Raw genomic sequence first — 27,100 nt, forward strand, 5'->3', positions numbered from 1 at the left:
TTCAAGTACAAAACAAAGTATGGCAAAAACTCATTGGAATATATATATATATATATATATATATATATATATTAGTAAGAAATGTAATGGTAAATGGTAAGGAAAAGCATATTTTTACTTTTTTACAATAAAGTTATTTGGGATTAATTTATTTGTATCTAATAGAGCTAAAATGTAAAAATTCAATTTAATATTATGCTCAATTAAACTTTTCTAAAAGTTATAGTGATCAAATTTTCGGATTTTCAAACATCAAAATAAAATAACATTATAGGAATATTGTATGCAAATTAGTAACAAACTATTGCACAGAAATGTAATACAGAATAATAAATTATATATATATTAAAAAAACAGCTGTATTAAATAGTGTCACACATATTCATAGCACAAATATAGCAATTCAATATATTTTATTGGACACTGTAGTTCCAGATTTATTTTATTAATTTTTATGGTCCCTTCTCTGTGACAGATCATTCAATTCTAGTAAACATGTACACAGTCCAATAGAAAGGTAACTGACAGTCAGCAAGATGATTGACAATCATGACGTGACAGCAGAAATATTTTGAACATATGAGTAGTAAAAGGAGCACCGTATTAAAAGACCATACATATTTTACACAGTTCTCTTACACATATCAACTTAGCTGAAAGGCCAACAGCAGTCAAGAAAAGTTGGTGAAAAAAAAAATACTACTTATCCTTTTGTATTTGGTCCTAGAAGTGCTGGTCACTGCCCTATTTTTTAACCAATCTACTCTGAATACAAATTACTTGCCATAATTTGAAGTAAGACCTTAGAACTGTAATAATATCCACTAGTTTGACATTCTACAGACTTTCCAAAATATTTATTTATTACCGTCTACATACTTGGCTTCTTAATAGCCTTTGGCACTAACTGAATAGTTTGCTTTGTTTGGTGATATGCAGCCAACAGCTCAGTGAAGCCATGCCATTGTTCATATTTGACTTAGAAAACCATATTTCCATCTCTGGGCATTAACCTTCTTGACCACAGATTAGAAATTTATAATTTTGCCTCATCTGATCCACATTTGATCCACAGAGCTGCCTACTGGATGTGATATAGTCATTAGGCATGACAATATGATAATGTAAATAATTCTCTATTGGGGCAAGATTTTTATTCTAGAAAGATGTGTATATCGGTATAGAAAACTGCGGAACCAACATCTATGGGATAACATTTTTTTCAGGAAGAAATTTGTTTTTCACATAGGTATTATTACTAATTAAAATTTAGGACATAGACAACTACGTATTTTTGCATTTATGTGCTTGCTGCTTGATATGACATATTGTAAAATAAGATATAAGTAGGCCTTTATATGTAAGTATATGTAGTATGTGTGGAAATTGTTCATTTTAAGGAAGGCAAGCTGAAAAAAGTACACGCGGGTTCAAATGAAGATCACGTCTACATTTTGTGTCATTGACATACCCGTTGTTTAAATGGGAAACTCAACAGATGAACTTTTGTAGAACATATATTGGTTCTATCAACAATTTCTGTATTTTGCTACAGAAAAAAATATTTTTATTTTACTTACTTTTTTTTGCTACAAACTAGAAAATATTAGTATTATAATAATAGTTTTTTTTTTGTATTGTCAATTTTCCAAGCAAGCCTATGTATCAGGGGAAACTACTGTTCCCTCTGTCAGTTCTTTTAGTTCAAATTTAGTCTCACTTTTTAGTGTAACCTGTGCAAAAATTGGGAAATCACAAATTGACTTTTTGAAAATTCACAGACACGCCTACAAATAAAAATTATGTCATGCAGATTGCTTGCATGTAGACAATAAAATCAAATGTAACTATACAGAAAAAATATATATAGTAAATGGGTTTACATCTATAAAAAAAACATACATAAAGTGAGTTCAGTCATTAGAATATATATATATATATATATATATATAAATATATATTGCAGTGGTAAGGTCAGTCTTCTCGTCCTTTATTTTTAGTGCTATAAATTGTTTGCATTTTAGGTATATTACATTTTCTAATAAACATTATATTTAAAAAAGGGAAACTTTCCTAAAACTAATAATTGACATGAAACATGAATATATTTACCAGTGAATGATTGTCAAAGTCTTGCTTAGTTGTAATCATATCTGGTATTTTGTTTACAGCAGTCACAGAAGAATGTAGAAAAATACTTGTGAGTTATAAATTGAAATGGTCAGACACTGAGATTTTGAATTAGGCTGGGAGTTGTTTTCATAAAGCAGTAGCACGGTTATATATAAAGGACCAAAACAGTTAAGTTCAGTGTGTATAATATTGCTGGAGCATAGTCCTAAAGGAACTGATTGACAGCAGCAACGTCAGCAAGAGGGGGGAGACTCAAAGGGGAGGGAGAAAGAAGGCCAAAAATTCTATCTCTGAGAAACATTTTTTAGAGAAGATCAAGGAAAAGTTTCTGTGGGATCTGGGAATGTCTCCTTACTGCAGTGTGTGATCAGTGTGAAGGATGCATCCACTGGACAGGGACCATTACAGCCCTACCACTAGTTGTTTCTAAATCTCTTGTCAAAAGCTGACCCTCATCTCTCAGCCTACAGCTTCTACCCCATCATCGGTCTTACTCAGAACCAATCTGATTCTGGCCAGACTTCTCTGCTTCGGTAACAAGACGAGGAAAGCAAGAGTTTGTAATTGAATCTGGTACTTTCAGGACATGTTATTTCTTTTTATTTGGATGCAACTGTCAAAGTATAAGTGAAGTTTAGGAGTTTGGACCCACCAAAGCCAGTGTAAGTGCAATTAGTCTTTTTTTTCTTCCTCTTTAATCTTTTCTGCCTGCAGTACTTGTCTGTAATGTTGAAAATGTATTCAGTTCCGTATGGTATAATAATTTCATTGTAAAGTGTGTGGAATACATAATCAATTATTGACTCAGTTAGTGCTGAAATGATACATATGTCATCCTCTTTAATGTTTTTACAGACAATAAACACGACATGATAATAATCTAATCTGATAAATGGCTGAAAAGTAAAGTCAAAGGGAGTTGCTTGCGTGATAACGGTTTCAGACACATGACACTAGTGTAAACACCGTCTTAAAGAAATGGCTTGGTACCTTCTGCAGGTACACAGAGACTGCAAGTTCACTCTTTTCATCTCCAGCCCCCATCTCCTCCCCCTAGCCTGCCAAATCCTTTTCACTACAACTGCTTTGTCCTATAGCTGCCTGTGTTGGGCCTGGTGTTTCTGGATGTTCCAACTACTAGCAGATTTTCCTTTAGTCGGAGGCCTGCAACTGTTTTACATTATCGGAATATATTTGAGATAAGGAGAAACCTGCACTACATTACCAATTCCCAAATTTTATTAGAAAATGTTTTAGAAAATGAAAAGTTTGCAATAAATATATTGCATAGCTGGTGCATTGTTTTATTACTCGAGGCTGCAACTTTTGACTCATCGTTCGCATTTTATAAATTTAGTGATCAATGAAGGAAGAGATTTGAAAATATGCATCCTGTAAGTGAATTAATTCAACGTTTGAACCCTTTAATCCTGCATACTTTTTCCTGCTATTTCTAACTTCCACAGCATTGGTCATAGATAACCATAGAATGATTTATAAACAAGTAATATTATTAAATATGCAGCGGCATCTTTTGCAATAGTAAATCACTAGGCATACGACAGTGAAAACATCGAAATGACTATTTATATCAATAGAGAAATAAATATTTACCTAGATGATAGTGATATTTACTTTACTTCTCTGAATATTTTTTGCAATCTCACAACCTAAAAATTCAATTTTCCATTATTTGCAGTTACATGTCACCTAAACCATTGCAAACATTATCACGGCAATGTGTTTTAAAACCAAATGAATATTTTAGGACCAGAAGTACATAACTCCAGTTATATCATATTTGGATTCATTAGAGGACAAACTTTTATATATTTCCTGACAGTACCTCAAATGATGGTAAAAAAAAATATAATTTAGGGTATAGTTGTTTTCTTCTTTAAATATACAGAAAATAGAAAAAATATATTAGAATAAAAATTAATATCCAGAAACAATACCAAAATTGATTAATTACATAATACCTGGCTAATATTAAAATAAATTATTTAGGAGCAAGTATACAACAGTTTACTATAGACATTACCTAATAATCTTACTATATATATATAGTCAAATAATGTCAAGTAATGTCAAGTGAGGACCAGAATAGAATATCTACTCATTGTGTACATTGATAAAATGAATAAAAGGCACATTTTTATAACAGTTTATAGCAAATTACAATTTCCATTTTTGTCTTGCTATGGTAGTTGAACCCCATGAATATGAATCCCATAATATATTTTTCCAGTGACAAAACAAAAAAAATAAAGCTTTGATAAAATATAGTTATGTAGTAAGCAGTAAAAGTATTACAGACAATGTACGTATTTCATCTGTGTCAGTAGCTTCTATGACTTTGTATTGCTTGTAGGTTATAATGTTTTGTTGTCAAACCATTGGAGAAAACATTTAACCCAAAGAGGTGAAACAAGTCACCTGTAAAACCACATGACATTGAGTCTCTTGAAGTTTCTTTCCCTGACTGCTGGCTGTAAATACACATACACAAGCTTTGATTTCTGCATAGCCAGTTCTAAAAGATGCCTGTATCCAGTAAAGAACTATGTTGATGAGCAACAGGTCCTGCAATGCTGTTGTCATACCTTATCTTTATTGCTTTTTCCCAGTCTCTGTTCAAGTTTAAGAGAAGTCCCTTCTAATCCCACTCTGCTTACATTTGAACTGCTTGAATGGGCTCAGATTTCTTTTCTTCTATAATGAGGATACTTAGGATAAAATGTGCGCGTACATAAACAAACACATGTATTTATATGTATATACATACACATAAAAAAACTAAATATATATATATATATATATATATATATATAAATATATATATATACATAAAATTATGTGGATTAGGATAAAAATATAAAAAAACCAATGTGAATACTTGACTCAGAATAAATTTATTAAAAAAATTAAAATATGCTTAGAATTTTTAAACACCTGACAATTTATGAAAGTATTATAAAAATACCTAATATTGAAGATATATATTACAGGAAGTTTATATATATATATATATATATATATATATATTTATATTTATATGTATATATATGATAAAAAAATATAAATAAAAAAATAAAATAAAATTTAGTTAAGAAATGTATCATTACAAAATAGTATTAAACTATATATATGAATTATTCTTCACCAATAATAAAGTATAGTAACTAATTTCAAGTTCTAAATAGGAACCTACACAAATTCAATTCAAATTTCCCTAAGCAGCTAATTTAAAAACTCCCAGACTTTGTACCGTTGGTGCTGCATTGCATTTGGCAATGCATCCCAAAGTCGATTCATGCAATAAGTTGGATGCAGAGATAAAGGGTGCTGTAATACCTCCATTGATATCTTAGCACTCAAGCTTAACTCCATTTTGAAAACAACAGGATGTTTTGACCCACAGCTTTCGGTGCAAAGGTCTAAATGATTCTCACCATGCTTCGATGGTTATGACCTGAAATCAGCGTTTATGGATCATACTTCAAATATTTATTACACCTACAATTTAAGAGCTCCTTCTTTTTAATAGACTTTGCCCACTTATACAAGTATATGAATACTTGTAGATAATGTCACACAACCCGAAAAAGAAAGAAATGTGTTCTTCTATTATGGGAAACGCTGCAATAGTTGATATTTATGTCTGTAGGTTATTTTGAGTATGTGCTAATTATAGAATAGCAAAAGTGATCTGTATCTAGAAATTTTTGGGCACATTTATTAAAGCATTGATTTCATACTGAACCTGTCTGTGTTAAGTTATATGGCCAATGAATTTTTAAGGCATTTAATATTTTTCAAACTTATATCACATTTCTAACCTATGGATACAGTAAAGTTAGCATTTTGTGCTTCTCATAAAAACTGTAATATGTAGTCGAAGGGGAGAAGAAAATGGGTAAATAGTTTAAAAAATCTATATGTAAAAAGTAAAAAAATCTGGAGATATTGTACAAGAATATCACGTCTCACAATACCTTCGTACATAAGACTGTAGGAACACAATTATTTCAAATACGTCATAAAGCTCTCTAACCCTATTTGAAAAATGGAAATGTCAGAAATGCATTTTATTTTCAGGCTAAACTGTACCATTTATTAAACCTTTTAAAGTTTGAGACTTTAACATGCGTCTGTCACTGACATGAATTTGATTGTTGCTTTGATGTACAATTAGAACAGATCATTCTTCAGTTAACCCTATATTTATAAAATGACATTTCTAACCATATGGAACCTCATTCATCTCACTTACGCAAAGCATTCATTTCAAGTGCTCTATTACTTACTGTACTTTTCATCTGTACTAACAGCTATCAAATATTGTGCTCGAATATTAAGGCCTTTGCGTGCCGTGAGCAAAACATTCAGAGATTACGAAAGCAAATGAAAGAATCTTTTTCATAGACGTTTGCTACATAGTGAACATAGAATGATCAAGGTTGTATTGTTGATAATTCTGCTTCGGTGAAAGTTTCAGATCCTTATGACTTCACAGAGGTTACACAGAGAAGCTCTATGTATACAACATTTTAGATGCTAGAAACTGTGAATGTTTAGCAATATTGGTCATTGTTTTTCATTTGCGAAAAATCACATCATCTTTGAATATGGTGAATCCAATAACGATTTAAGATTAAAGTAATAAATAAAAAAAATGTAGTTAAAAATAAACAATAAATATTTTAGGAAAAATATAGATATTATATATTTCATATTAAATAGGTAAATTTAATCAATATTAAAAAAAATCTAATAATACATTTTTAGACAGCATTTTACATATCAAAAAAACCTAAACAATTTGCTTATACTTAAAAGCAATTAGCTTGTCTCTGCAAACTTTAACAGTGCTTAGATTAATGGTATTATAATTAAACCTTATTAATAGTGTCAACATATTATGCAGTGCTGTACATTAAATAGGGGTTGGAAATGCCAAACCTGTGTAATAGACAGTTACAAATAAAGACACAAGAAGAAGAGAGGACTCTGTCTAAAAAGAAATATGAAATAAAAAGGTGTGTTTATAAAAAAAATTATCAACTGTGCCTAAATAGATAAAACTGAAAAAAAGTTGTTAGTTAATTATATAAAAAGCACACAAAACAGTCCATATTGTTTTCCACTGCTGATTACTTAGCACTGTTGGCATTTTTTTAAAGTGAGGGCAAGTTGTGTAAATCTCTTCTTCACATTGATCTTGCTTACATATATTCTGAATGTAAAATGAGCTGGCGGAAAATTATTTTATTGGTAATATATATTTGTTTTCTTTATCATTTATATTAGGAAAACTTTTTGACTTTCTAAATTATGCATTGCTTTTAAAAATAGAACAGGATGTAAAGTATTTTGACTGCCTAATTTTTCTTTTCAATTTTTTTTTGCTCTGTTAGCATGTAGTGCACAAAGTTCAAATTTTATGTGGTGTAATGGTAAATAACACCAATTGTGAATAACCTTTCGCAAATAAAAGTCAAACTAGTTTTCCAAAAGTTCCTCAGCTACCTTTAGAGGCCATTTCCCAAAGCACAGCTTTAGTCTTTGTGGACCCATAATTGGTAGTGTTGATATTGCTGCTTCAGCAAATGGCCCAGTGAATAGATCAGTCATTTTGATTGACATACCTGTACACCACAACGTTTGCCTTTTAAATCTAATCTGTAATTGGGTGGGCATGATTGGGGCTCTACCCAACAGATCTGAAACATGTAGTTTACTAATAGTTTATGTTTATTCAGCTTTTAAAGCCATGCGTAGATAAACAGGTTAATAAAAATGCTTTGCTGGATTTACACTGCTGTATGGACATGTAATTATCCATGCTCTAATGTAAAGTCAAGTCTTTGGCCAAATATGGACATGATTCATATGTTTATTTAAACATTTGAATATACTTAATTTGTTATTTGTTATTTTATTAGTAAAAAATGTGAAATAAAAAACTGGTAACTAAAAGTTTATCAAGTGAGGTAACCTGTATCTTAGTTAATTTTTTAAATAATTTTTTTTCCAATCTGTATTTCCTGAAGACAATACAGAGCAACTGACTGTGTGTATTTGTACAAACCAGTCTGTGACTTTCAAAAAAAATGTAATGTATAGAGACAGAAAAATTATTTTATGTTGAATCTTCTATTTGTCTTCTTCTTCCAATCAATACTTTTAAAATTGTATACAAACATATTATAAAAGATAAGACCGAAATGTTATTTTAAATGTCTTGAAAGGCAAATTTTAAAATAAAAAATTTTGCCCTAATTGGGTGCTAAGCATTTTTTCAATGGCTGGTCACTCTTTAAAAATGCAATTGATGATGATAATGATTGATTTTGTTATTATCATTAGCAGTATTGGCAATAAAAGGAGGATGGGTTGCAGTAAAAACACAAGTAAGCCGGCCGTGATATATGCATTTCTTTAAGTTAATCTCCTGTATAGGGGTATGATCATTGCCTTTAGGATACAATTAGGTCCTAATTTATAGTATCCACTGTATTAAAGTACAAAAAAGTTGCAACTGAAACAACCAACAAGTTATTATTTTCACTGCATATATATGTTTTATTTAAATCAATTTATTTATAAATGTGAGAATGAGTTGTTTCATAGTTAGGACATTTTAGGAGAATTAATATTTTATAAGAGCTGGAAAGGGAAACAAGACTTGGTAGAAATTGTAAATATTCATAAAGCATCCAATTTCCTTTGGAAATTTGAAAGTGGTTTCAGACAGGGTACCTTCAGTCCAATTCTATTTCTTAAAAATCTGTGCTATATTTTTAGCTATCCTTAAATGTCTTTTAAAGTAATGTGATGAGATATCATATAAGAATTTTTCCTTTTACAATGACCAGTTTACCAATCAAATCCATACTCTATTCTATAACTTTCATGTTGCTCCAATTATAGAGATTATGTGAAGAATCCACTCATGTCACAGAACTATTTAACTGCCAGATCTAAACCCCAAGGAAAGATTAGTAATATTTCGTGTTCAAACTGTAATAGAAAACATTTATGATTGGAAAAGCACATTTAGAACTACATAAAATTGGACCTTTCACTGTTTTTTTGGAATATCGCTAATTGAACAATGGCACAAAGCACTGGGCTTTGATTTAGCTTCTGAGAATAAACAGTGCATTTTTCCAGTAAAAGTCTACGTTGATGAGCAACAGGTTCCAAAAGCTCCTGTCATACCTTATCTTTATTGTGCTTCCCTGTCTTTGCCCAAGTTTAAGAGAAGGCTTTTTATCTCAATCTGCTTATACTTACATGGTGTACACAGACGCACACTACTGTACTATCTAAATATTTAACATGTACAATATTTGTAATGAGTGCAAACGTATTTCTCAATATGTGCAACAGTAATTTGTACTGTAAGGAATAATCATATTAGACTAGTTTAATTAACAAATATTAGAGTTAGTGGACAATGCATTGATTTTAATTCCAGTCTGCTAATCTATTTGTTTCACACACTGTGTTAGCCTAAGTGAGGATTCCAAAATTCCCATATATTCCTATTTAAACTTTATAATATTTGTACATAGGTGGGCTGATTTACTAAGGGACTAGTTCTTCTACAGCCAATCCTCACTTTATATTTCTAAGCTCAGAGGAACATAAAAAGATGTTTTTCATATTTTAAGTGAAAGCAGGGAGGGGTGAAAATTAGCATTTTAGTAAATCACCTCTTAAAGTTAAATTACAAAGGAAAAGATGAGTTTTACAGCAGTGCAGACATTTTTGTATACATGAGTGTTTTGTTAAGCAGTGTGGTAAGATTTGAATAATATTAATAATACTAATAAAAGGCAATATTTGAATATGCAGTTTGATCTAATGGAGCAAACCTCACCACAACATTTTGGTTGTATTTTGCTTTGCTATACTGTATTTCAGTTGTATTTTCTTCTACTATTCAAGAAAATGCCCATCAAAAGTATCCTAAATTAAACTTCAGCCATTATTAAATGCATCCTATTCCTTGCCAGCAAGCTCCTGGAATAATTCTCCATTTGATGTGCTGCTAAGTCTGTTTTAAACTAACCCCCAAATCTCCTAATTTCCAATTTTCAGGAAACGCAAACCAATTACACCAATCAATAAGATAAATTTAAAAAAAATGACAGATAGACATGTCATTAATAAATGTGTAATGTTATCATATTTATTCACAAAAGGTCTCCTAAAACAAAACTGATATCAGGCAAAGCATAGTTATGTGTGATTATAGTAAATACTAATAGAACACATACCAAACCATATTCATTAGAAATTTCTACTGAGAATTACTTTTCTAAAACTTTAACAATAAGTAAGGGCAACCACATCACAGTTTACTGAATAATGTTTCAAAAGAATGCATTATGTTATCATTTGATGTGCCAGCTAAGAAAAAAGTGTGAAACATTTTGAAGAAATCTAATCCTAACCAGTTTTCTTTCATTATGTGAAAATGAAATTAAGTTCTTTTTACATAAAATCCAGCTAGGAAAAAATGTTCTAGGAAAATAAAAAAATCTGGAGCTGTCTCATAAAAGAAGAAATATGCCACATGTCAAGTATATTAGTACCCCTTGTATATTCAACTGGCGGCACACACAATCCTTGTTTTCCAGCACGGCAAGCCCATGACTTTAGAAAGTCTTAGCAAGGGGTAAACAAAATAAAGATTAAAGATTCATCTCATTTAGCAGTGTAAACTTAACTATTTAATAAGGCTCTTAGCTTTAGGATTTTAAAGTACAACTCAGTTTTACATAAACTTTTTTTTTTCCAAAATACATGCTCTGGTGAACAGGAAAAATACATCAAGCTTTAGTTGAACTGTTTATTTGTAACAACACATTTAGTATATCCAGATCCTATACACTTCATTCATGAGATATTATTTGTGTGCAATTTATTAAAGTGTGTTTTTTTTACCTTAGATTCACAACATTTGTATTTGTTTGAAACTACTAATGCAGGCAAATTTATTTTTATTAGATGACTGAAATTTTAAAACAAACACAGACTATTATAAGTTTGCTCTCTTTAACAAACCAAATAAATTATAGAAATCAACAGCTCTTGAAGAAAATGCCCTATTTGTTTTATTTTTGTAAATTGGTCATGTGTTGAATTTTAATTTTTTACCAAAATAATTTTTATACAAAATATCAAATTAAAATATGTTACCCATGGCTTCATTTTCATGCACAATATCCATGCACATGGTTAGTTTGAGTATAGTTAGGCATGCTGCTAAATCATTTTCAGTGTACCAGTGTGACAGCTGAAAGTTGTTAGAGTTTTATAATATAGATTTTATAAAAATAGAATGGAATGGAAGAAAAGATTGGTTTTAAATGCTGAGAGATTTTCCTATAGTGGTATTATGTTTCATGAAGCCTAGGTCAAAATTTAGAAATGCTGAAATCCCTGAAACAAAAATATATCCTCTATTGTTGTTTCTGCTGATATTACTACAATGGACACTGCTGATATTATTAATAATAGCAATAATAAAACTGTACTTTTTACATGTATGGTCAGCCCCAATGCATCCCCTCAAAATTAAGTAGCAGCAGAAGTTAGCATGAAAATCATGGAATGCTGCTTTCAGTAACCCACATGCAATAACTAATCCATTGATTGTGGTTGATGGTTAAAAAAATATTGGTCTGCTTTAGTAGATAAACACTTATGGACAGCACTATGCTATTCATTGTTTTTCAAAATTCTAAAAAACAGTTGGGCTTTATTATGGGATATTTATATTACCAAACTTTAGTAAGGTTTACTGAAAACTCAACGGTGTTCCTTTTACTACTGATTTGACCATTATTGTACCAGGTACCCATCACCAGCCCTAACATAATAGACATGTATGTCCAATACTTAAAATATGTTAACAATTAACTAATAGTGATGACAGTAGCTATAACTGGACTTCAACATTCTCTGCACTTTGTGCAACATCAAGACATTTAATGTGCTTCTCCATGGCCCTAGGCAGTCTGTTTTTGTTCTGCCCTTTGCATCAACTTATATCTAGGGCAATGTGTCAGCAGACGTAACTTAGGCATAGTAGTAATGCTGTTTTCTATAAGTTCTGAAGCTGGTTGCATCTTTGGAGGCAGCTTAGAGACAACAAAGCAGATGGACTACCCTGCACGGAGGGGAGTCTCCTATAACGTCATTATCATCATCATACAAATAGGTAGCATTGTACTGTCAAGTGGCAGGCAAGTGTTTCCTATATGTCATTTTCTGCTGTGCTGGATAATGGCACGCTCAGAAGGTGACAAGTGATAGACAGATAGAATGGCAGGGTCTACTAGTAATATATTTATTATGTACAAAAACTGACTGTAGAGATGCACCGTTTCCTGGTTGTGTTTAACATCCTGCAACAAAAGCATTTTTTCATTTATTTTTATTTTTTTACTGTCATTGCCCAAAACACCAACCATCCTGTGTTTGCATTTTATTATATCAGCAAGAATCTATTTCAACTGATCAATGAACCTATTGTTCTTTCTGTACACATAATGTGGCTATACATATGTATAGCCAACATTGTTGTTTTAGTTTTAACTAGAGTAGTAGTTATAAAACTAGCAAAGGAACTATTTAACTCTTAGACCTCCAGTGGAAGATTTGCCTTATGTCTTTCCCATCACTTTTTTCACTAATCACTTTAGTGCTAGAAAATAATAACTAGAATACAAACATAGATTATACATTATTACATTACTCAGGCTGTCGGTGCTTACAAAAATACAGAATAAATTTAGAGCATATTTATTGCCACTCATATCTGTTGTCACTTTGTGTGCGCCTTATCACTTTAAGAACGATACAGTCTAATAAGGTAGATCTGAGCCCGTTCACTAAAATCTCAAAGAAATTTAGCATGGTGTTTTAGAAATGAATGATTCTGCCATCAATGTCCTTTGTTCACGCAAGTCCTTGCTCCCTATTTCTCTGTTGTCACCCAACCCAACCAAATGCACTCATGGTTGAGTCTAGAAGTAGCCATAGGTAAAAACATTTTCAGCAAGAACAGAAAGTAACTGTTGTCTTTGCCAAAAAGCCACATACAAGGTACAAGGTGGGTGAGGTGAGGAAATGAGTTGTAAAAGGTAATACTAGCAGCAAACATAAACAAAAGCAAACGAAAAACATCACCACCAAAGTACTGCAAAGTATGGGCACTATTTTTTCTAATCAAGCTACTGACAGGACAAGAGGCTGATTTACCAAGAACCGTAGAGAATGTTCTCATCGGAGACTGAACGCTCATTGCTTAGCTCAGCTAATGTCTTTAAGCTTTATTGACTTTTAATGTCAATTAGGTGAAAACTGCAGTTAACGTTTACCTTTACAAAGTGCATTTTTATACTGAGAAGTGAGGATTTTATATTAATAATAATAATAATAATAATTTTTTTCAGGCATTCTCAACCCATACAATTTTTTGAGGACACCCAAGGTTCTGTATGTAGAGAGAGGTTACAAGATAGAGGAGGGTGTTGACAGTGGTGGTGATGGTAACATTATTTGGAAAAGTTGCTAATGTAAAAAACAACTGCCTTTGAAATGACTTAAGATAAAAGCATTTGGTGTTCAGGATGTGAATACTGGCCAGGGTGATAAAAAAGAGGCAGGAGGATAAGATTAATATTGAAGAAGAGAAGCTGTAGCTATGTCATTGACATACTAGATACTGGATTAAAGCTCTTTTAGCATTCAATCATTTCTCCAAAAAATGCTAACCTTGCAAAATATGCTTAGGCTGCTATCATGGCAAATATTCTGTAATCATATGTATCCAGATGGAATACATACATCATGGATATTATAAAATTAATAATAATAATTTCTATAATATTAACATCATTATTACTATGAATTAATTAAAAAATTAAATGTAGATCTTAGACAGTCGTGGTATAGACAGTTTTTCATGCCTTCACCTTTTCACCACTGGATGGGATAAACAGCCTCACAGGGTAATAGGTAAGAGTGATGGGAAAAAAAAATACAAGATGAATGTAGATATTTAAGGGTGACTACTCCAGAATCTCTGTTGTCTTGGTACAGTCTTACATCTGTGTGTTGTATGGTAATATAAAGTCTATCAAAGAAGCGTATATGATTTGTTTTGATTCCTTCTATTTGAGGTACATTATTCAAACATTCCACACATATAGCTTAATTGTTTAAAACCAACACATAATCTGTAACAATATCTAACCATTCTTTAGCCCACCCATCATCACAGATATATACATGCAAACTTACACACATAGACATCCCACTCCTTTTTTTTTTTCAAACCAACTGTATTGCTTGTGTACAAACACTCATTGCGCTAGTTTCTCATATTTTCATGCACTGGTTAGTGAAATAGGAAACAATTAAGTCAAACAAATTTTTAATGTAACATGCATGTTTGTTCAATCTGCATAAAGTAAACATTTATGAAACATGATTGCCTGGATTCCTAAAAAACAGGAGTGAATGTGATACAGACAGACTTGTATACTTAGAAAAAATTAGAAACTCAGCAAATTTCTGTATTTGGTTAAAAGAGATAAGCAAGTAACAGAAATGTGGTTGAACTGGTAAAAACCACTTAGTAGCTTACTAAATACAAAGTGGTGGTGGAGTTCTGGCCCAAATAAAGGTATAGGAGCACATACTTATGCATTCTCAATGATTCCAGTCAAAGGGATTCTGGAAGAATATGGGATATACCTATGGTAAGAAAGTAATATACTCATGCAAGAAAGTTTTAGGAGGTTAATAATTCTACCAATATTTAAAGTTTTTATAAATATGAAGCAATGAATGCTGTATAGAGAACAGACTATATGCTATTTTATGACAAAATCTTGTTTAATAATAAATATTTTTTTTTTGCGAGAAGCCAAAGGTTAACAAGTAAGTCAGCATAGCAGTTGACCTACAAATTTAAGAATATTTAACACATGGAAACATTTATGTAAACAAATACATGCCAGCAAATCGTTTAACTATAACCCAGCTGTAAAGCTGTCTTGCAAACTAGTGATATCCTGCAAATAATGCAAATGCAACAAAAATGTGGAATGTGATATTTAAGTTAAGCCTAAAAATTAGAAGCAACAAAAAACTGTCAGAATCAGCAGGACTGAGGCTTAAAAAAGGGACATTAGAAATAACCTTAGACATTTTGTATTCACGAATCAAAACCAGATTAGAAATAAGACAGACAGAAATAGAAACCAAATGGTAGTCAGCCAAGTCATATGAGATAAGTCAGAATATCCACTGGAGATGCACAAGACACATAGGGAAGAACAACTGAGAAGCTTTAGATTCAGAATATTTATGATTTTTAGAAGCCGTCATCAACAAAATAAAAAAGACTGCTTGATAGAAGAGTGCGCCACATTTGCCTTTAGAAAATTTACTAGTTTATTTGCACATAAAATTTCCCCAAAACAGCAGCCAATGAATTTCAAAGGCTCACCAGTCCCCACTCATTTGGGATTATTTTTCCTGGGAATGCAGTACATAAATATTTGGACCATTAAAATTATAAGATATGAGGATTGGAGGATGTGTGCAACGAATTTGCAGGCAAGCAAAAGGCAAAATATGTCAAATGTCCCCCCACATACTTGGGCATGGTTGCCATTGTCTGGAAGAAAGATGAATACTTGAAGAATGAAGAATGCAGGAAGATACATAGAAGTCATATATGTAAGATTAAAATACCTCTAAGAACATGTTTACCAAGGTTAAGGCATAAAACAGAATCAAGAAAGATCATAAAGTAGACCAAAAGACATCAAAATAGGCAAAGGAGCCTAGAGGATAAGATATTTAACAGACTAAAGCAGCATAGCAGAGTTCCTAGGAAAACTAACATTATATACACTGATAACTGTAAACTAGAGATAACATCAGACCAACTCAAATGCAAAAACAGCAATGGTTAGAGAAGACAATGAAAAAGAAAACCATACATATTACAGAAATATAATGCAGAGCTGAATGCAGCTTGAAACGACAGCAGTATATAAGCAAAACAAACAGAGAATACATGGGAAAGTAAGAAATCCAATATAGCCGGTTATCAGGAAGCTGAACTCAAACTAGCAAAGTTCTTCATTAGTTCCCAAGTACAGGGCAAAGGTATAAACAATCAGCTGATTACAGGGAGCTCAGACACAGATGAGGATGAATTGGATATACAGGCAAGACAGATAGGTCTGATAGGTTAGTGTATACAAAAAAAAAAACTATAGAAAAAGTATTATTCGGTTCAGCCTGTAAGGAATCTTTAGGTGAATGTGTGTGTTTCCTAGGGACATATAGCCACAGCTTGTGTTGTGGAGTTAGTTTTACTCCAATCAGAAGAAAGAGCATGAAAGGAGAAGGAAAACTCAAACAGATATTGATTTTGTAGGTCAAACAAGATCTTCTTATGTGTGGTGAATGGAGCCCAGCAAGACGGTGTTGCCCTATGGGGGGGGGGGGGGGGTTGGGTACAGTAACATAAACTGTATTCTTCAGGGCAGCATGTGTTGTGTCTACACTAAATAAGTTCTGTGTATCTGTATCAACTCCAAAAAAGTTGAGTTGTTGCTGGAAAAAGGAGAGAGAGAGATCACTGAAAGAGTTGTTGAATGTCTACAGCAAGAATTGAGTTGGCTTTAAACACAACATTAAAGAATATTGGCCCAAGAACTAGAGAAGGTGAGGAAAGATAAAGAAAATTAAAGAGAATGGAAATGAAAATGACGTGGAGTGGAGACAATATAATATTGCATCACGTGATGGAGTGGCAGTTGATTTGGTGTGAATAGACTCTTTTGGATTTCATCCTTAACACCTGCTTCAATCCATGCATATCTAAAAAAAAGTTGTTAAAGCTTAAGTAAATAGAAAAAAAAACCCTCCAAGGTTCCCAGGATGAGGTCCCCTGTTGTCCTGGTATCCTCCTTCGCCGGGTGCTGCCATCTTTTTTCCCCTTCTTCCGTCTAATTTGTTTGTCTCCTGATCTCGCCATATGCAGGCGCAAGATCAGGTGAGTTAGATGTGTGACGCAAGATAAATGACGTAGAAAAAAGAGCATGCTGATCTCACTGGGTATGTGGGAGATCTGCATTTTTTATACCCCATTGCAGAAAAAGCTCCTTCTACACATGCCCGATCTCTGAGCAACGAGAAGCCTCTTGGTATCTATGACGTATGTATCCCGATAGGCTCTGTGCTCCCATATCGCTGCAGCAATCAAGACAGAAATAGGAGGGGTTTCACCTTTTTTTTTAAAAAAAGGTTTAAACCCCCTCACCAAGAAAAGAAGGTAATTTTTACTTGATATAAAAGGTTTGGCTACATTTTTATGTAAGATTTTATGTAATATTTTCGTTTAGTTCCACTTTAAGAAGATTTATTGATGTTCTTGTGCAGTACATGGTTGCTTTATAGAAGATACCGTACAAGCCTCTGATTCACATGAATTTATAAATTATCTCATTAACATAGACATACTATCCATACTTTCCAGACTTTTCATACTATATCTGTGAACTGTTACGTAAAACGCAGAAGATGTGGAAGCAATGTAAATGTAATAACTTGCACTAGCCTAGGTGAAAAAGAAATTGTAATGCAGTCCTTTAAAGTTCTGTACAGATATTATAACATGTAAAAATACCTTTACTGGAAGTACCATAACTACATACAGACCATAAAAATACTATTTTTAATCTTTTTTTTGAATTTACAATGCATTAGATTCAAAACAACCAAAAATGATCTTTTTAAATTGAAACAGGATTCAATCATTTGTTTTTTGAAATGATTCCATATTCAATTCCAAAGTTTTCAAATTATTTAAATCATAATTGAATAATTATGTGTCAGGTATTGGGTCACATTTTATATTTTCTCTATATTTTTAATGTGATTATGAGACTTTAGGGAATTTTATTACTTCAGATTTGAACACTACACAACTTGTAATGATATCTTAAGTTTCTACATTAAAATGTTTTATGGCACTTTTTAAAAAAAATCTATTGCAGTTTGGGGTTTGCTTGACTCATAAAAACGGCTTACTTGGCCCTTGGGGGTGTTTGAGGGCAGAGCCTGTAGCCCATCGATGATATTTAGCTAACTATAACTGCATATAACATGACTTACATTGGCCTTGCATCAAAATAAATGGTGAAGGCGTTCAACATAGAAACTAGTTAAAGGTAATGCACAAAGTAACAAAGTATGCAAAAAATAACACTACTTTTTTTTTTTTAAAGGAAATGCTACAGGAGAAAAGCTTGTCTGAGGGTGAGGATGGGTTCACAACAAGCCAAACTGCTGGACATGTGGAAGCAGCAGCAGCATCACCAGCACTAGGAGTAGCTGGACTAAGCAACTCACTGAGCAGTCCACAGAGCCAAGATCCAGAGCAGGTAAGACTCTATTTAATATATTTATGCTTGGTTAAACTGAACATGACTGAATGACTAAAGACTGAACCAGGCTATAGGTAGACCTCTAATTTCTTAATTTTCCCTTAAGCTACTGTAAAAAAGATTACAAAAACAAACAATTTCATACCTACTACAGTACTCCAAAAATATGTTGTATAAATGTGTGATGCCCATATGATGAACTAATGCTAGAACATTTATTTTGGAAGTTAGCAGAAAACAAAAAAGCCACATCATTATATATATTATGGAATGGATTTACTAAAGAAGTTTAGGCTGTTCACTTTAATTATTACTCTTCAAAAAATACTTCACTCAGCCTTATGCCCTACCTATCCCCCCTCCCCCTAAAAGGACAGTTCAATCTTTAGAGGTTTTGCCCCTTGCACATAAAATTAAGATGTTTAGGTGATCATAGACAACTGTTTAAAATTATTCTTAATGGCTACAATATATAGTCCTGTCTTTGTAACTGGATTTTAACTTTTTCAACTGCCAGAAATTTCCCTGGTGGCAACAAATACAAAGAAATAAAAAAATTCAAGCAATTTGTTAACATTTACTACTGAAAAGCAACAAACAAAAAACACTCAAAGGTTCATTTATAAATCCATTAATATGACATTTCCCAGTGGAGAATCTTCCAGGTCTGTGTGTTTCATTGGCAGTAATTGATTTTCCACCAGGGTATGTCTCAGTGAATGTCAGTTTTTTTATAAACAGAGCCCTGAGTTTGGTAAAGGTAAATAAATCCTAAACTTTCCAGCAGTTTCTAAACCACATCAACCACATCATACCTTGGTGACCAACAAACGCAGAATAACGAATTATGATCAATATGGTTTTATGAACACCAAATCACTTGAATATTGTACAAACTTTAATATGCTTCGTAACATCTAAAGTCATTTTCATCAGGACAAGTGCAATATGCAACACAACATAGTATGAAAAATTTAGGAAAACAATATATATATATATATATATATATATATATATATTTTTTTTTTTTTGAATTTCAGTTGTTAATGATACAGAACACTTTAACTGAATAGCATTAGGTTAGAGTTTACTTCTATTTCAGAATAAAAAATCCTTGCATGCATTACATATGTCTTTTATATAGATAGTGACCATGCAATCACATTACAGAAAAAAGCTTGCTAATTAGGAAAGAATACTCTTCAATCAGCCGTGGTGGTTTACCATCAGAGTTTGTGGGTATGGATGTCTATGTACAGCCTGCAAATTAGTGAGCTCATCACACAACACACAGATGTTGGCTGTGCTATCATCACTTTCAAAACTGATGAGTTCTGTTTCCTGTATGCAATTTTTGCTGTCTTTTTCACCCAATATTTTCTCTTAATTCTTCTTTTAACAGAGCTTCAGTTGTAATTCAGGGTAGCATTCAACAATGTGTTTTACAATATGTGGCATTTTAAACTTGAGCTGTCTTTAAAATCCGCTGACAGAAATATATCATCTGGCAGTGGCACTGTAAAGTATTTGAGCAGATCTTTGGGGCAAGTTTCCATAAAAGAAAACATTCTGTTTTTAGGCTCTAAAAAAGTGCTGTACCAAAAAAATAAAGCAGCATCAACATGCTAATTAGAACAAATGACAAGGCTTTATTTTACTTAGTGGTGAACATGGCAAGATTCTATATACATAATATGCTGTCTTCTGAAGTCTTATGAAGAAACAAATCACTAAAAGTTTTTTTTATTTATCAGTCATGTATAAAGGTTCCATACATGTGTGTTGGTGAACAGACCACATGCTATGCTATGTGCTATGAATACTAGGAGCTGCATGAATTAGTGGAAAATCTCTTGTTCTTTTTTTTTTCCTTTGTGGGCAGGAAATACATGTACTTTGGATGACTGGAAAAGAATGAACAAATATAATTTCCTTCAGATCTCCCCAGATCTTCTTTTGAGCATATTGCTACTGTAAATCAGACATTTTGGTTTTACAGATTTCTTAACATTTTTGGCAGGCAAGTGGTGGAAGGGGGATGCTAAATATGATCTATTTTAATTCCCTGATATTATATAGTATTTCCCTCTTCTCAGGCTGCCCTATCTGTGGCATTTTTTAATGTTTAAACCAGTCTTTTTCTCCTCTTCTGATGCTTTAAGTTAGGTAATGTGGTAAATAGGAATTTTGTATAGCATTTCTGCTATACAGATAATATATATCTATAAGTTACTGCACTTCAAAATGAATGTTACTGTATCATGGACACAGTAGGCTTGATAGGTAAAAAGTAAAGCAAGGAAGAGGCATTACACATAAGCAATCAGGTTTCTTCCTTCTTTTTGGGTAAATTATTAGAAAAATTGGATTGTGATGAACAATTATTCACTGTTTTCCCCCTGGGTCTACCTGCAATTATATTGAGCTTTAAGCATATGATTCAGCATAGGTTTTCAGTTCAGGAATAAAACCCGCTAAGCTAGATTGGTTGATGATAAAACCCCTTCAGTTGCAGATGTTGATTGCATTTACTGAACACAGCTCCCATCCTCTTTTCCTGCAGATAGTTTGGATTTTCCAAGGTATTGCAGTTGTACATGTCACAGAAGTGCACTCTGGGCCTAATTTATTAAAACTCTCCAAGACTGGAGAAGATAGACTATCATAAAAGAACCTGGGTGATCCAACAAACCTGGTATGGATTTCTGAACACCACTTGCTATTAGTTGGTAAAAGTTTTCAATGATGGATCCCCCAAGTTCTCCAATAATAGTCTATTTCCTCCAGTCTTGGGGAGCTTTAATAAATCAGGCACATTTTCTTAGACTAAGTATCCTGTGAAAGATAGCTTTGGTTTTTATCATGAATCTACTTTACAAAAATAACTACTGTTATGAAAATTAATATTACCAGTAATAATCGAATTTGTGTGAGTTTGTTTTATACAGGGTATTAGTCTCCAAAGTAATGTTTCAAAGTAAATTTCAATCTACGTAGGAATTTTGCTGACCTCCAAAATACCTGTTCACAAAGCAAATCTGATATACACAGCTCATAGCCAATCGGCTAATCATAGCACTATGGGAGCTATTTGTCCAATATTCTTCAGAAATCAAACAAGGAGGCTTCTCTTATTCCTGATTTTTTTTTCCAGTTTTTATAAAACCTTATATGTTTAATGCTTGTTTATTTGTTTATCTTTTGCATTTCTAAGGATACAATTAGACTAGCAGTATTTGCAATCACTTTTGAGCAGTTTAGCCACTCAAAATCATTTGCCAAAAAAAGGTAACATGAGACCAAATAGGTCAAGGATCACATTGCTGTTCTGTCATCTCCATAGAATTGATTTGAAACTGCTTGTCACTGCTTTTACTGATTACAGGTAGTCCCCGGGTTAAGGACATCCGACATACGGACGACTCCAAGATACAAACACGGCTTCCCTGCTCTCTCCTGTGCAGGAGGGAGGCTTAGAGGGGGGAGGGGATGGTTTGCATGACACAGCTGAGACTGAGCTTTTCTGCAAGCTCTTGTAACTAATGACCAAGACAAACTCTGCAGCTGTTTCTTTTTGCATATCAAAGCACAGCTTGCTCCAGAAGGTAATGAATGTCTAGGCTCCATAAAGATTTTTTTTTTTGTTTGTGAATAAATCACAGTGATGATTGTATACAGTAACTGACACCACGCTGCCTAATAATATGTTGAGACAAACATGTGTCCTAATTGCATTTATTAAAATATTGTACTTTTTCTGACTTACATACAAACCTAACTTAAGAACAAACCTACAGTCCCTATTTCGTATGTAACCCGGGGACTACCTGTATTGATTTTTAAACATTTGCAAGCATTGTTTTCTAGAAACAAAGTGAAAAATACCATGTACCATACATGCACAGGCATTCCAAAATGGGCCTATGGGTTGGTGACGTCCTAGTAGGTGCTCGGTAAACACCACTAAAATACTGCTAGTTTTAAAATTTTCTAAAGTTATCAATAAACACAAGATAACAATTGAGTTTTATTAAAATGCTCTTAACCCAGGCAGCTGTTATCTTGATCAACAGTTAACCAGTTCCTTGATTACTTTTGTTCCTCACTATGCATCATCAGCTTTGCTCCTTCTACATCTCTACTGACATGAACAGGGACATTTGTAAATAAAGAATGTACGGAACACTCAGGTCTCACAGGTGTCAGAGGGCAAATGGCTCTAATCACCCTACTACATCTATGGGCTATTTTAGTAGACTTCTATTGTCCAATGGCAGATTCAATAGTTAATTGGATCCAATAATGCACAAGTATACATCTGTTTCTTTGTTTTTTTTGTATTGTGTTTTAATTGTGTTTCTTGTGTAACATGCACAATTTTCATGATGAGAGTCATCACTGGAAATCAGTTTATAGGAAGACATTAGGTCTGAAGATTGTAGTTTGAAAACATTTGTTGCCGTTTGGAAAGTAGAAATCGTTAGTGAAATGGAAAAAAAGGTTTAAATACAGCCACCTGTGGCAATGATAGTAAATTATTTGCTTTATAACAGTATTTTTGGACGGAACTTATGTAAAAGAGATTGAGAGAGATCCTTGGTTTTATGAGAAAATATATTTATAATACCCAACTTGGTCATAATGACTAGAGAAGTTTTCCATAAAATGATGCTTTTATTCCAAATAGTAAGAAAAAAATATGTGCAAATATTTCTGTGATATTTAGAGGTAAATGGAGGTCACTGTTTAAGTGTTCTGTCTCAAAACTTGAAATTATTTTCAGGGCAGCACAAGAATATATTATCTTCAATATTTAACGACTTAATCGAAAAACAAAAAAACATGGGATCCTTCCCCGTCCAACCCCCTCCTTTTTTCTTCATTTGTATTCTATCAATCCTTAATTCTTCCCTCCCTCTTGTTTCCCTATTTGCTGTTCTCTTCTCTGAAACAGTTCTAAAGGATATTGCACTTGTTTTAGAAGATATCTGGTGACCTGTCCCCTGACCTGACCTGACCGGTCCCCATGAATGTTCACCTTTTTACATCTAATAATTTTTTATAGTCATTTTTTTCTTTAAGTAAAGAAAGTTAGTAAATACATAATGGCATTTTTATAGTTTTAATATGAATATTTTACAGACTGGTGTTGGAAACCAGTGCTGCAGTTATTTTAAGGTACAGCGTTGCACATTTTAGGTTATTGTATGGCTGTTGCCAGATAACTTTTGTACATATTTAATATGTCTTCTCTATTGGCTTGTTAGCAGCTGTTGCTTAGATATGAGCACCATTTTATTGCTTAGAGCCCCTTTCCAATTTCTACAATGGGACAGAAGGAGAAACAGAACTCTTTTACCACTGATTATCAATTATGGCCAACCTCTAGTTATTGATACAACAAAATGAAAAAACGAAGAAGAAACATGTTTTTCTTGGCCATTTAATGTGTACTAACAGTAACATATAACAAAATATATTAAGATAATCATAATGCCTTAAACAAACAAATCAAACAGTAAGATGCTCTTCCCCATTAATTCATCATGGGGGGTAAGGGACATTTTCTATACAGTTAATTAGCTGTCATTAACAGAACAGTAAAATTTATCCCCTTGCTCTACTTCGGAGGTGAGAGGAGAAGTGGCAATAAATATTCATGGCTCATTTTCCCAACGCGTTTCGTCCAGAAGCTTCAGGGTACATTCAAAGTTGATGTAAAAAAAAACTGGAAAGTATTGAGAGCGATAGGTATATAGAGCGATTGGTATTATATAATGCTACAAATCCTCCTTGGAGATTCCAGATAACTGTTCCTTTGGCTCCTTAGGGGAGTTTTAGCTGACGTGCGTGTGGAAGGCAGCAAAAAAGTAAATGGCCAAAAAAAAAACCATTCCTTGTTCGTTTTTTTCCTTTTGTTGTACCTTTCCATGGTATTGGAGAATGAGCCCAAACATATTTCTGTATTTGACTTGCAAACAAGTGTGCATAGTTCAAGAATAGGCTGTGTTTGGTATATAGGCAACATTTTAGTATGTTATACTTCTATACAAATATGACTCGAGTTTTGTGAACATAGAACAACTTATACCTGATAATATTCTTAGCAACAGATGTTATTTAGATTTGCATGCCTGACATAAGAAATCCCGACAATATAAAATGTTGGAGATAAAGCTCAGCACCAAATATATTGTATTATGCTTTAATGCTTAACTTTGAAATCTAATATTAGCCTGTCTTTATAAACACTTTAATAGCTTGTATAAGAAGTGCCTCAGAAACCACAAAACAGACAAATATGGTCGGTTTTGGTTCGGCTAACAGTGATCTGCCACGTTTAAAAGAATCACAACTTTTAAACCATCAAGCCCATATCCTTCACTTTAGTTTAGTCTGCATAAGACATTAGTTTGCTACATGAGTTTATAAAGAGCTAATCGTGTACGCTCAAAGCAGAAACCCTAACTTTGTCTCTTATACAACAATAAGAATGTACACTTGAAAAGAGAACACAATAATTTTTGTTATATTATGGTTTTTAACACTGGGTGTGATGGTATTGTAAACTATTTGTTTGGTATTTTTATATATATGTACATAAATATTTTAACTTGCATCCAAAATGTATAATATATGACTTTTTGTCAAAAGTACAGACTGATTTTCCTCTTGGATAGAGTAGGTAAGGATTAGCAACCCTGTTTATTTGGTTTACCACTGTCACTAGGACTAAAACTAAGGGAAAATCTCAAATGTAGAATTCTCACAATAAATAGGAATGAAATGGAAATTCCTGGCATTCCCTGGTGTGCCAAAAGTTGTAGAAATATGGATAATATGCTTAAAGGAACACTAACATTTACTAAAGAAATTTAGTCTGGTAGCTTACCAAGGTGAATTATCACTTTGCAGAGGATGTGGTAATAATTTACTTCCTGACCAAGGAAATATAAACAAATGTTAATTTTTGCTTGCAGATAATTGGATGATTGACATCAGCAGAACTTCTTTTACCCAGCTATGTAAGAAAAAACTCTTATAAGGGGATAATTCCCTCTCCTAAATGATCAGCCTAAATACTTTTAGTAAGCCATCCACTAAATCCCTACAATGTATTGCGATGGATAAAAAAATAAATACTAATATGCTGATCAATCAAACATTACAGGTTATATTGGATGTATATGTTTCTGTGGTGACAATGAAGTATTTTAGGTTTATCAGAAACTGTTTATATAGAATGCTGAGACATTTGAAATGTTGGGTTACAATATATGAAAATTCACCAATTTTTGCCCCTAAAAAAAAGACAATATACTGAATGCAAATGTAGTTTTAGGCTACATAAGATAGCTTTGAACATTCTGTGTGCTGCCAATGTGATATACTAAGCTGCTAACTAAGTTTTAGTTAGGTCGGTAAAAGTTACATTATAAAAAGCTGCTGAAGTTGGATAAAAGCTGAAGATTCCTCTGCCTTCATATTCATGTGCATGTAGTTTAATCTCTGTGCTGTTGTGAAGTCTTCTATACAGAAGCTATATTCACACCACACTTCCAAGAATCCTAAGCCATGTCTAGAAGACCTCACATCTCCAGACATCCTGACAAGCCAGTAATGAAGTGCTAAAAACCATTGTTGGTGTAACACAGTGCTTTTGGGACCCACCACTATCTTCTCCTTCATTCGGCCAGTGGATGGATGGAGCACATGTGCAATAAAAGCTTTGTGCTTTTTTTGTACCTAAAAATAGGAGAACAATGGTTGTGTGATAACAAGTGTGGACATTTCTGTGCATTTGTTACAGAAGTTCTACACAGCCAAACCAAAGTAAAGGATACTCAAATCCTGGCTACATCACTTTTAATCGGGAATGAGATAAAAAGGAAAGTATAGTGTACTAATTTACCACTGTAGGTAGTAAAAAATAAAATATAGAAAGATTATTTGTTCAGAGGAATAATAATTAGAATTAATTCTCAAATATAGACATTATCATTGAGAATAGATGTAATCCTAATGTACAAATATATAGAGAAATACATAGCAAATTATTTTTTATTTCTAGTTACCTGGCTGTCTCTATCAATACTTTGTGGGTTATTTGTGTACAACAAACATAGAATCTATTTCATCCGCAGGACAGCCAACCAGCATTTTTCAAAGAGATGATCATCAATGTCAGCATAAGTACTTTTTTGGTGCTGGTTCTGGGGGCAAGAAAAATGTTAAGGCAATATTGTTAGTAAAGCACAAACTTCCGCAGTTCGTAAATGAATGTCCTTACAATTATTCTTGTTCAATAAGCTTTCTGTAAAAAGTTCTTTTGTTTTTTAGTGAGTATTAAATCATTTCTTTAGATAAACATGGCTAATACATGAGAAGAAATGTTATCTCAGTTACAAGAAGGTTTGAGATGCTTCAGAGGCCGTACATCTGTGTATAAAAAGGACTTTAGTATTGGTAAG

General features: G+C 32.8%; 1 protein-coding gene across 3 annotated transcripts in view; it reads left to right on the top strand.

Moving 5' to 3' along the window:
• Positions 1-27,100, top strand: part of TBX4 (T-box transcription factor 4) — an 82,876-nt gene that overhangs the window by 442 nt on the left and 55,334 nt on the right. For 2 of the 3 annotated variants that reach the window (XM_072417174.1, XM_072417190.1), the window contains exons 1-2: positions 2,453-2,795; positions 18,471-18,626. In XM_072417174.1, the coding sequence (XP_072273275.1) occupies positions 18,474-18,626 (153 nt within the window). In that variant the 5' untranslated portion in view covers positions 2,453-2,795; positions 18,471-18,473. Of the gene's footprint in view, positions 1-2,452; positions 2,796-18,470; positions 18,627-27,100 lie in introns of those variants that run through there. The other variant, XM_072417182.1, reaches the window with a different exon arrangement.

The sequence above is a fragment of the Pyxicephalus adspersus genome, chromosome 1 (genome assembly GCF_032062135.1).
Source record: "Pyxicephalus adspersus chromosome 1, UCB_Pads_2.0, whole genome shotgun sequence".
NCBI lineage: Eukaryota > Metazoa > Chordata > Amphibia > Anura > Pyxicephalidae > Pyxicephalus > Pyxicephalus adspersus.